This window comes from Macadamia integrifolia, unplaced genomic scaffold (assembly GCF_013358625.1).
Source record: "Macadamia integrifolia cultivar HAES 741 unplaced genomic scaffold, SCU_Mint_v3 scaffold1674, whole genome shotgun sequence".
Taxonomy (NCBI): domain Eukaryota; kingdom Viridiplantae; phylum Streptophyta; class Magnoliopsida; order Proteales; family Proteaceae; genus Macadamia; species Macadamia integrifolia.
Window position 1 is genome coordinate 17,212 of NW_024868301.1, and position 12,873 is coordinate 30,084.

The 12,873-nt window shown below is 37.1% G+C and overlaps 1 protein-coding gene and 1 long non-coding RNA gene across 3 annotated transcripts; both read right to left on the reverse strand.

Moving 5' to 3' along the window:
* Nucleotides 1–3,607: 3,607 nt before the first annotated feature.
* LOC122064501 lies at nucleotides 3,608–4,719 on the reverse strand. Its single transcript, XR_006135733.1, has 2 exons — nucleotides 4,544–4,719; nucleotides 3,608–3,907 (listed from the first exon to the last, which is right to left on the reverse strand). It is a non-coding gene; the product is annotated as an uncharacterized LOC122064501 (long non-coding RNA).
* Nucleotides 4,720–6,173: 1,454 nt separating this feature from the next.
* LOC122064504 (pentatricopeptide repeat-containing protein At2g01740) lies at nucleotides 6,174–11,974 on the reverse strand. Of its 2 annotated transcripts, none has more exons than XM_042628212.1 (5): nucleotides 11,874–11,974; nucleotides 9,963–11,771; nucleotides 9,791–9,862; nucleotides 6,634–6,679; nucleotides 6,174–6,498 (listed from the first exon to the last, which is right to left on the reverse strand). In XM_042628212.1, the coding sequence occupies exons 1-2, from the start codon at nucleotides 11,880–11,882 to the stop codon at nucleotides 10,101–10,103; spliced, it is 1,680 nt and encodes a 559-aa protein (XP_042484146.1). In that variant the 5' UTR covers nucleotides 11,883–11,974; the 3' UTR covers nucleotides 6,174–6,498; nucleotides 6,634–6,679; nucleotides 9,791–9,862; nucleotides 9,963–10,100. The 2 variants fall into 2 exon arrangements, with proteins under 2 accessions (XP_042484146.1, XP_042484145.1); XM_042628211.1 differs by having other exon boundaries at nucleotides 9,960–11,771.
* Nucleotides 11,975–12,873: the final 899 nt, after the last annotated feature.

Consider the following 12,873-nt stretch of genomic DNA (forward strand, 5'->3'; position numbering starts at 1 on the left):
AGGAGGTTTCACTTTCTCTCTCCTATTTTGCGCTTGGCTGGTCACTCTCCAGCCACAGGATGGAGAGGATCTAAATCTGCTCACTATAGTAGGTTTCATGACTTGAAAACAGCAAACCCATGTTTCAATAGTTGGATCCACAATCAATGCATTAAACTACCGTAGAAGTAAGGTTGATGATCTTACATGAGTGGCCTTAATTGTGTGCCATTCCCATTCATCGTGGCCTCAGGGACACTCAATCTATTTTAATTTTGGCACTTTGATGGGCAGTAAAGTTCCATCTTAGTTACATTGATCAAAAAGAAGTAAAAAAAAAAGGCAAAGAAAAGTTCAAAATCATCACATCATCACACATATCCTTTCTCAATGAAGGTACAAGAAGCAATTAAATTAGTCCTCTTATTAATCTATTAGAGTATTAAGATGAGGACATAAACCCTATTTCCATTTAAAGGCATCGTTCCATCAACAAATTTTACATGAACATATATTATGAAATACATAAAATGAATGACAAATCCCCTGGGTAGATAATGGTTGGCATACTCCGGCTAAAATCTGTGGCTATGTAGTCAAGTAATCCAAAATAAATAAAGGTTAAAGCTTTGCCATCAAATGGGCGTACCCAGTGTATGAGGTTTCCCACCATTGTTGGTTCTGGAAGGATCATTATGTACGCAGCTTTATTCCACCGTCACTTCAAATTATAAGGTTTGAGAATCATACCTGAGGTGACAACGAGAAGGGCAAAAAAAAGAAAAAAAATAGGAGAGAGCTTCGCCATCATAAAACCAAGTAAAACTTTCACCATGAGTTCTATAAAAAATAATTTATCACAAAGCATGTATTGTACAAAGGCTGAGGAGAATTTATTTTAACTTTTTTTGTTGTCATTAATGGTAGGTAAAGATTCACTCGAGGATTCATTGGCTTCTCAAAGGAATTTCAACCCATTAATGGTATCTGAAATGTATTTGATTGTATTAGAGATGTGGCTAAATAAATTGGTGACTAACTTAGCAAAGTACTATGGACTCGATAAATTGGGTGACTAACTTAGGAAAATACAAGGGACATACACTCTAAAATAGGGATGTAAATGGATAATCGAAAATCTAAATTTGATTGGCATCCATATCCTAAATAGAATAATTTGGAAAATAATTATCCGATTCAGATAGATATCTAACTATCTAACTAATAATAAAAATGAAGTACCTACTGATCTTGAGGTTCTTGAGAGATATGGATTGAGAGAGCAAACTGTATCTGCTCGAAGGGGAAAGATCTAGATTACACAAGTCAAGGATGTCAAAGGATAGTTGTAAATTTGAATTCAAATCGCAAACTTATTCATTTAGTGCTATCTGTATCCAGTCAAGGAATATCTAGTTCCTATCACATCTGATCTGGGTAATCCTTTGCTGTCTTAATGGGACTTGAGGAAGATTTTGAGGGAGATTACAGATCAGGTTGACAGATCATATTTGAATGGTTTTTACTTCTTAATTCTAAGGAAATTTTGGAGGAATCAGGGTTGAAAGAGTTGAGAGATGAAGGAGTGACAGAGAAACAGGAGGGGGATAAAGATCATAAGATGCTGTCAAAGGAAGAACAACCCTTGATTTTAAGGGTCCAGCTGTTCCTGGTGGAATTCAAATAAGAAGTTGCATCCCAATTAGGACTTGTTAGGAAAGATGGTGATTGCTTTGATGCATTAGAGGATTTGGGTGGGTCCCACTTTGGAGGGAGATGAGGTTAGGCTCTGCTGTCTAGAAAAGGTTTGGAATAAACTTGTAGAATTTCTGCATAAATAAACTAAAAAGGAAAAGAAAGAAAATCTAAAAGACATAAACAAAACCTGATTTTTATTTTTATTGAAGTATAATCTCACAAATAATTATCAACAATCTCATGAGAGGTCATCATAGCCCTAAATGAGCTAAATTTGCAGTTATATCAACCCTTCTTCAGGTTCAAACAAAGTAAAGAGCCATGAAAATTAGGTCAGATGTTGGTAGCAAGATAGGATGACTACAATGAAAGACAGAGAGTGAGTAAGTAAATTAAGGAGAATAGATTAAGTGAAAATGAAGAGGTGAAGACATAATTTAGTCTCCTTTATATGTTATCCTAATATCATCTTCTCTCTCATCAATCTTTACAAATCGAAAGAGAAAGAACAAAATTTTCCATCACCATGTGGGGAAGTTCACCACTCCATCGCCCAAGGTTTGCAAACCTAATATTTCTCTACTTTTTTAGAGATTGAACTCCAAATTTCAAACATTACCTTGGCATACTAGAATTTTCTTTGCTTTTCTCCTGAGAACCTCCATGGTACAAGCCTTCTCTTTGGAGAGGTGTTTGCTCAAGTGGCTTATGTAACAATTCCTTAAATTTTCCTAATCTCACATTGAAGGTGAAATATTTTAATATTTTTACAAATTTCACTCAAAATTTGGAGAGGTGTTTGCAATTCTCAAGGGAATTGCTTTTCCCTTGAGAACCTCCATGGTACAAGCCTTCTCTTTGGAGAGGTGTTTGCTCAAGTGGTTTATGTAACAATTCCTTAAATTTTCCTAATCTCACATTGAAAGTGGTTGGGGTTCCAGAGCATATCTTTTTCCATTATTGGTAGATTTATATCTCGGAGTGGACTAAGGCATCAATCTGAACTCCAAGCCCTATCGCTTGGGAATAAATGCTTCCCTAGCAGCTTGCCGGAGAAAAACGAAGCCTTAGAAATTGAAAATTCATCCCTCCAAGCAGATAAAGGCTTAATTTTAATATTTTTACAAATTTCACTCAAAATTCCGAACATTGCCATGGGATATTAGCATTTTCCTTGCTTCCCCTTCCTCAGCAACCTCTATTTTACAGGACTTTCTCTTTGGGATGTGTTTATTCAAGTGGTTTAAGTAACAACTCCCCCAGTAATTAATTATGTTAGTTCCATAACATTTTACTAATCTTGCTTTCTCTCTTAGCAATCTTTATCAGTCAAAGGTTCCAAAGTTTAAGAGAATATTAAATAAACGAGAGAGGGATAGGTAAAGTGCCCATGTGTGTAAGCTAGCGGGTGGCACCAATAGGATGTTGGACAAGCCCATCATAGAAGAGGATTAGGGGAATCATTTCAAAGGGAGCAGAAAGAGATAAACACAATGGGCACTAGCTTGCGGCATGCCAACTGTCTGCCCCAACTTTTTTCCTTAAGAAATTACACTATCGTAGCATTGGCAATCCTTAATGTTAAACATCGTTAGCTTAGACCTATCCCATAAGAAGCTAGACAAACATAGTACATATAATATTGAGTAGCTTGAACTTTGAAGTGAAATTTACTTACTTTAGCACGTGGGGAACTTTAATTTTTTTCTTACATGTATTAAGGGTTATAATTTTTGTCATATTGATGAGCAATAAAGTTCCGTCTTTGTCACGATTGAAAAAAGAATCAAGGATTGGGCCTAATTGCTTAAACAATGGATATTAAATTGTCATTCGAACAAAGTCTAGGGAAGAGGGTATAAATTTCCTCAAAATAAAAAAGTTAGCTCATCATCACTTATCCTTTCTCAATGACTGGCACAAGAAGCAATTAAATTAAATGATCATAGTCCTCTTATTAATCTATTAGAGTATTAAGATGAGGAGGACATAACATAAGCCCTACTACTTCCATTTAAAGGCATCATTCACTCCATCAACAAATTTTGCATAAACATACATCAGCAAATTTTGCATAAACATACTTCAAAGGAATATGAAGTGTCACAAATCCCCTTGCTAGATGGGTACTTTGGTGTACACCGCAATTGGCATTCTCTTTCGCTTTTGCAGTCCCCTAAAGGTTTGTATTCACAGTTCCTTGCATCATCCGCGGACCCCATCTTCTCAACTAAAAAACAGTACATAAATAAAGCTTTCTTTAGCCTTCAACCAACCATACTTCATATTAAAATTAAACACTATGATCTGAGCATCTGGCAGCATACCCAGCCTTTTCCCTATATATATATATATATATATTAAGTTGTATGGAAGACAAGTATGTTGTGGCCATTCTATCTAGCCAATGTAAATTTGGGGAAAAAGAAGGCTACTTCCTAGTGTACCCTACGTCCACACACATGGAGAAGTGGAAGGTTGTGCAAAGATGCCCATGCCCCAGCTCCACTTCCCCATATGTGTGGGCGTAGGATACATTATGAGGTAGCATTCTTTAACCCATTTTGTTTCATACTAATAATTGACAATAGGAAGCGGTTCTCTGAGCAAGAGATATAGCGAGTGCAACAATGATGTATGTAGGAGAGAGAGAGAGAGAGAGAGAGAGACTGCTAGTATATCTTCAGCAGTCGGTTCAGAGAACCTTTCCCACTATATAAGGGAGATATAGTGGTTCTCTCTCTCTCTCTCTCTCTCAATGAATGCTGATAATAGCAATACAAAAACTGCATAAACACTAAACCCTTCCGGTAGTTTGTTTAGGGCTCCACCATTAAATCAGATTATAAGGTTTTGAGAACCATACCTGAGGTGACAACCAGGAGGGCAAGAAGAAGATAAAAGATAGGTGAGAGCTTTGCCATTAAAAGAGAGAAGAGTTTGAACAGAGAGTCTCAAATATATAGGGTTACAGATGTCTTTGTTACAACAGAACACCATCTTAGGTATTTATCCTTAGCTTTGTAACGGACTGAGTTTGAGTTTGACACGGTCTTTGAGTGAATACAAGAGTTCCATTAATGGTATCAGAACTGTATTTGATTGTTTTAGAGATATGGCTCAATAATTTGGGTGACTAATTTAAGAAAGTACAAGCGACTCTGATACATTCTAAAATAGGGATGTAAGTAGATAGTCAAAAATAAAATTCGATTCACATCCCGTGTCAAAGCATATTTGAATACTACTTAGGATAATTCAGAAAATAACTATCTGATTCAAATAGATATCCAATTAAAAATAAATGTTAAATAACTAATGATCTTGAGGTTCGTGAAGATTCGAGAGATTTCTAAAAGATGAGGAAGAGAGCTAAAAGAGAAATGGATTGAGAGTGCATTGTATTTGTCGGGAGGAGAAAGGTCTAGATTATAGAAGTCAGGGATATAAACGGATAGTCGAAGATACAAATTCGATTCGTATCCTTATCCATTTAGGGCTATCCCTCCGGCCAGGGAATATTCGTTTACCTCTACTTTAAAAATGGTAGATCTGAGAATTAGGTGGGTAATCGTTTAGTAGCCTTAGTGGGAGTTGAAGATTCTGAGGGAGACTACAGATCCGGTTGACATATATTTGAATGATTTGTTACTTCTTAAATCCAAGTAGATTTTGGAGAAATTGGGGTTGGAGGAATTGACAAATGAAAGGGTGACAGCCTGACAGGTAAACAGGAGGGAGTAAAGATCATAATACCTTGTCAGAGGAAGAAGAGCCCTTGATTTAAGGGTCCAGCTGTTCTTGGTGGAGTTCAAATTCCTTATTTTGAATTCCAATTCTGGCAAGGATAATAAGGGCAAATCTGCATTCTAGTTGGGAGTTAAGGAAAGATTGTGATAGCTTTGATGCGTTAGAGGATTTTGAAGGATATCTTATTCCCATTTTGGGTGGGTCCCACTTTGGAGGGGATGAAACTGTGGCTGTGCTGTCCAAGGAGGGATGTAAATGGATCGGATGTAGATAGAATTTGAATCCGATGTGTTCGGATCCAAATATTTTTTGAGTGAATTCTAATACCCCAAAACGAATATGGATGCGGATTGAATTCGGATTTTGAACTATCCGCTTACTCTCTTGTGTAATCCGGACATTCCTCCCCCTAATGAATATAACTTGCTCTTAATCCATCTTTCTAAGTTGTTTTAATTCTTCTCCTCATTCTCTAGAACCTATTTAAACTTCAAAAACCCTAAAAATCATTAATTGATTATTTAATTGGATCAGATAATTATTTTTCAGATAATTCAGATTTTATTCCGGATACCCTTCAACCAGATACAGATACCCCTAAACGAATACGAATGCGAATTTGAATTCGGATTTCAACTATCCATTTACATCCTTACTGGCCAAGGAGAGTTTGCAATAAACTTGTAGAATCTCTGCATAAATAAGGTAACAAGAAAAGAAAAAGAAAGAAGATCTAATAAGAGATATACACAAAACCTGATTTTAATTTTTATTGAAGAATAATCTCATAAATAATGAACAACAATCTATTTAGAGGACTAAGACCTAGCTCTACTATCATTGGCAATCCTATCCACCAGAGTCGTTAGATTCTTAGAGAAGGACTAGGCCATGCTTTAAAAATCAGATGTAAGACCCACATGATTCTCCTCATCCAATTATAAGTGGACCAATGAGCATCAATTGATCAAACTCATTCTGAATTCCTATAGCTTCTTTGTCAATTGTACATCTTTAGCTTGTGAGTTGGGATGGCTAGTTTACTTTCTGCAAAGCATTCACATAGCAAGCCTGCAGCAAAGCCAAATAACCAATGGAGGTTTAAGTTCTGACTGTGATAGACAATTTAAGAAAACACAAGTGCCGCAGACATGCCCGAGCAACCCGATGTATAGGGGAATCAGCTACATGGTTTCAGTAAAGTACCTGGTAACTTTTGTAAGTATAAACTTTCCAAGCATAGAAACAATGCCTGCGTGAAATCAATAGATGAATCAAAATATTAGCATAAAACTCCTACCAGGTAATATACATATCGGTAACGGGTGACATAAAAGCAATTAATAAGCTGGCAATAGACAAGGTTCCTGTGGCAAAACCAAATATAGAACCAACATCGAAGTACAGGACACCAAGAGCTTCATGAATGAGACAATTTTTCAGAATGACTATACATTCTAAAGCATATGAAAGAACTAAAAATTACAGATATGAAAGCTGAACTTCTAAACTAATCATCGCATAATGTTATGGCATGCGCAGGAATGAATTAAAGCAAATCAGCTACTTTTTTCCGCACACCAACAATATATAGAGGAAACTCAACATAAATAAATATGCAAATGAAAAAGCCAAATCGATTTAGCATTAATGAAGCTGTGATACTGAAAAAGATTGGTCATCATAGCCCTGAATGAACTATATTTGCAGTTATATCAACCCCCTCTTCAGGTTCAAACAAAGCAAAGGGCCATGAAAATCAGGCCAGATGTTGCCAGCAAGATAGGATGACTACAATGAAAGACAGGGAGTAAGTACAAGAAGGAGAATAGACTAAGATATAAGGAAAGGTGAAGACGTAATACAAACAGATGCCAAGAACACTTTTTTGGCTGCGGGAAAGGCTTACCGTTGCACACAAGGCCACACGCTAAAAAAAAAAAAAAAAAAAAAAAAACCCAAATGCAATGCTATGCAATCATAGTCCTCAGGTTATATGTTGCCTAATATCAACAACCACCATGCCATATCTATTGTATGGATTATGTACGTAGACACTACACTATTTCCTGTTTTTTCATTTACTGTGCATATTTCAAATTTTTACGGTCATCATTCATCAATTACTTGTTATCTGGCTTACATTTAAAATCTTTAGCTTCTGATTCTCAAGATACAAAAAAACTTGAAGATTTCAGCAAAATGGACAGCACCAAATCAGAAATACCAAACTTGCAGAATAATTATTCGAGTAGGAGCATAGAAGAGGCCAGGCATCCATTGCCTAGGCATTTTTATACGGCATTGGGACAGTTCTTTGATCAACCTAACCCATGCGGCTACAGAAGATTGGATAATTTGTGCAAGAAATGGGAACTCAACGAAAACTGATTGGCATCTAAAGTATCAAATCAATTATTGGTTTCTCCCCCTTTTTTGCACTGGGGAGTGGGAAGCGCCTACTCCAATCAGTTTTGATTTGGAGTGTGAACATCAAAGCTCCAAGGAATGATTGCATTCACAAAATAATAATAATAATAATACAATTGATATATATAAACCAAAAAGTGCCAAGGCAACTATTTATAATTTCCACCCAAAAAAAAAAAAAAAAAAAAAAACTCATAATCCTATACAGGTAACTGAACTATATCTCCTAAGTAATGATTGTCTATAAGATGTTAATTGAAAAGTAATGTTTTAAGCTATTCTTATGTTACTCACATAAGCCCAACTAAACGGCCTAAAAATTGAAGTCAGTAACTCAGTAAGGCTCTAATCTGACTGGAAGTTAAAATTGAATGTAAAATATTAAATGTATAAACTTTCGATAGCAAAACAGAAAATAATAACATTGTAGATGGGGCCATAGGCTATCCGCATTGTAGTGTTTCAAATTTATCTTACCAGAGAAGACGGTAAGATTCCCCTCACCGATTTTTGGCCTTTTGGGGCACCAAAGATGTCTGGTATTCCAAAACATATAAGTGAAGTAAATATTCCCTTTCGACATGTTTTTCTTCAGAAATTTTGGAATCTGGTGGAAAAAGTTCTATAACCACGTTAAGCAAGTATTTGAGTGGCAACCATTTGTAACTTGTATCAGTACGTGGCCTTGTTTGACTACACAGGCATTAAAGAAAGAGTCTCCTTAATGGCCCTAGATCTGCCATGTGGAAGGTCAGATTGACTGATATTTTATATACAGGTAGATCCCAAGGTCCCAGCTAACATGCCAAATTTTTAGACCAATCCAAGTTTGCCAAGTGGTAAAATAAGGAATTGAAAACTCTAGGACTACTAAGAGGGTATATGTGATTCCAATGGGGGTTCCTGGACACACACGGGAGGGTATGGCCTTAAAATCTTTCAGACCATTTCCTAAATATCCAGCAGTCAAATTTGTCACTTCCACATGGCAAAACTAGGTATGTGCATCAAGGAGATTGTTTTTTAAAAACCACGTCGGAAATTTTTTCACTTAAATCATAGCATTAGGAAATCTAAATAGTCCTGTTTTGTAGTATACAAGCCCTTAGTTAATACAAGAAGTAAAAGTATCTGACAAAAATATGCCATTGGAGCATATAGGTCCCATTTGACAGGATTAGTAGAAAATATACAGTAGGGATCCAACTGAGAAAGAAGGTCAATACATCTCCAGGAAAATCGCATGAAATTGAACCTTCTGATTAATTGTAGGTTTTATTTCATCAGTTACACAGAATTGATCAAATTAATTTTCCATGCTCTTAAATGGTGAATAAGAAAGAAAATAAACAGTTTGGTTACTTTTCATATTAATGTCGCACAGCATAATCACTTCTGAATTATATATCATGAGAGATTGTTAAGATTGTAAAACTGAAATGCTTTGGCAGATTGTTTGACACAAAGCACTGTGTCTCCTAAATATGCTGAAACCTTTCCAGATTTATTCTTATATCCTATAAAATTATACATAAAAAGACTATTGTTTGAGCAAAAAGGGACAAAACGGGGTAAAGTGACAATTCTGTAAGAATGTCAAAGACCATAATTATGAAGATTTTAGGACTACTAAGATTGAACTTTATACATCCACCCTGAAGTGTACAAATGCTTTCTCTGAAAAGAAATTTCATGAAAGACTACCCTGCCTAAAACAAAATTACAAAGAAATACACAAGTGAAGGCACATGATAGGCCAATGTCTAAGAAATATCTAATGATCAAGGAAAGAAAGGGTTTTGAATACAACAATCACCAAATTCCAATTACTTCTCTAATTTCACATCAATATTAGATATTTAGCTTTATGCTTCATAGATCATAGAAATGACATATATGATACATGAACTTGAGAGAGAGTCTTGAGGCTCACCTCATCCTTGCGCAAAACAATATGCAATTGGAGGAAGGTAGGATTAGTTGAAACTGAAGGTCCCACCCATATCTGCAGAAAAAACCATTACATAATTAAGGATGATGGAACTGCTTAAAATAAAAATAAGATAAAGTGAGCAACATTAAGCATCAGTTCATAATATCACCACGGAATGTAACATCTCTGAAATTCAACACAGACTCAATCTCTTCTTAAATGAAGAAAATAGTCCATCAGAGACAACTCAAAATGCCCCAGGTTGAAATGCACAAGTTCTTTCCACAGTTCCAATTTTGCAGGTGCGAAATTACTCATCTCCATGTGCTGCACCTCTTATGAGTAATCCTCTCTTCCTCATCTCGTCACATAAATTATCAACTGCAGCAGTGTTGTTCTGCTTGAGGTAGCCTCTGATCAGAACGTCATAAACTGCAGAGTCAGGATTGATGCCCCTTTTCAACATATCATCGAACATCTCTTTTGCCTCGATCATGAGTCCTTTATTAGCCAAGCCCCAAATCATGGAGCTAAAAGTGAATAGATCAGGGTCAGTTCCACCATGAACCATGACATTCTTCACCCTAAATGCCTCTACCAAATTCCCTTGCTTGCAGAGCTCAGCAATCCAAGAAGTGTAACTATATTTATCTGGAAGGAAACCCGCCTCTTGCATCTCCCTAAACAACATCTCAGCTTCATGTAAATTTCCTTCCTTGCACAATCCATCAATGAGTACAGTGTATGCAATCTCGTTTGCCTTTGCTTTGCAGAAATAGCCTCTTGCCTCTTGCAAAAGCCCATTCTTACAGAGCCCATCCATCAATGTTGAGAGAGTTACCACATCAGCTTCAAACCCTCTATCCAACATTTCCCTGTACACATCCAAAGCTGTTTTCATATTCTTAGCTTTGAAATGGGCATCTATAAGGGTGGTAAAAATCTTCTTGTCTGGTTTCAGTCCCCTCCTCTCTATCTCTTCCATGGTCTCCTGTGCACTATCCAGATGACCTTTACCGCATAAGCCCCAAATTACTGCCCCATATGCCACTATATCAAGTCTGATCCCTTGGTTATGCATGCAGGTCAGATATTTCATGGCTGAGTCCATATTCCCTTTCTTGAAGTGCCCATCTATCATCGAAGTGTAAACCACTGGATTGGGTTGAACCCCATCCTCCAACATTTTCATGAACAATTGGTCAGCTCTTTCACACATCTCTTGCTTACAAAGACCATCAATTAAGGCAGCATAAGTTACAACATTAGGAGAGAGTGAAGACTCCAACATTTTATCATACAACTCGAAAGCAACTGTCAGATTACCAGCCTTGCAATACCCATCAATCAAACAAGTAAAAGTCACTAAATTGGGAGGCATTCCGGCACTCATCATATCTGTAAACACTGCATAACCCATATTCAAATTTCCCATTTTACAGAACATATCAATAAATGTACTATAGGTAACCACATTTGGCAAGTAACATTTCCACATCAAACCAAGATACACCAAAGCTTCTCTTTTCATTCCACGCTTACAGAACCCATTAATCAGAATATTAAACGTAATCAGATCAAGCTTACATCTGCCACCGCGAATCCGACTCATAATTGAAGAAGCTCCCAGCAAATTCCCAACCCGACAATACCCATCAATCAAAGAGTTATAACTAACAATATCAGGCCTACAACGGATTCTAAACATCCATTTCAAGAAATCTTCAGCCGATTTCAGATTACCCAACTTACAGAAAAACCCAATAATAGAATTGCAGGAAGAGAGGTGAGGATGGTACCCTCTGGAGAGCAAATCTAACAGTATCTTCAGCGAGAGATCACCGCAGTTGGAGGCGATAAGCTGGTGGAGCAACTTGTTACAGGTCCATGAATCTGGGAATTTGTTGCTTCTTCGTAGTTGAGCAAAAAACTCCAGGGCTTTCCTGGTTACGGCCATTGATCCAGAACCCATGCATCTTCTCTGTCCAGGATTTCAAATGGCTAGTGATTTTGGAAAAACTAATGATCCAAAGAATAGGTGAAGATAGAAAAGAATCGAATATTAGCTGCGTTTATAAAATACACTGCACATTAGCAGCAGGAAGGCGAAGTGAAGAACGGTCTCGCCTCGCGCCAAATTACAAAAACTCTCACTCCCTTAGTTAGGGTTTTAGACTCTGAACCTATGTTAGTTTATTCGCGTTTAAAACGCGTTTTAAACGCCGAACCCTTTTTTTTTTTTACGTTTTAAACGCCGTTTGCTGAACTGTCCACAGAAAGTCGGTAAAAAACGGAAACGGGGATATTTGAAGTTTTAAACGCGTTTTAAACACGTATCTCTTTTTTTACTATCAAAAAAACAGATATTAAAAAATAATTAAAATTTCACTCAATTGATCATTCTCGGCCATTCGATTTTGGCCCATTCCCAAATCACAATCCTTCATTTCAAACTTCAAACCCTAACTTGCCAAACCATTCTCTCACTTCCTCTCTTCTTCTCTCCCAATGACGAACGACTGACGACTGGAACATCAGAGCTTTGTTATCGGTTTCTCGTGAACACAGTGCGGCCGGAGTTGTCTACGTCTCTACGATCCACCACGACGACGGCCAGTGGAGACACCTGTGAGTATTGGATGACTGGACGACGACGACGACGGACGACTGAACGACTGGAGTACTGGACTCGAGCTCGACTTCACCTCAGTACGGCGGACGACGGACGACGAGCGCAATCACCGGATTCGACTTCACCCCTGTTTCTATTGTTGCAGAAAGAGGTTTTTGATTTTTTTCCTTTTTGATTTCTTTATTTTTTGATCTGATTAAATGAGCCATACATAGCTATAATTCTGCCGAAGACCATACATAGTCTGAGTTAAAGGTTAAATGAAGGAAATCCAATGGTCAAATAGCAGTACTGAACCGATGCCTATAAATTATTTGAGACGCTTTGTAGGATCTCAGCCAAAGAGTTGGGTGAAGTGGCTTCCACTGGCAGAATGGTGGTATAACACAAGTCACCACTCTGCTATTAAGATGTTTCCTTATGAAGCTCTCTATGGAGTGGCACACTGGCA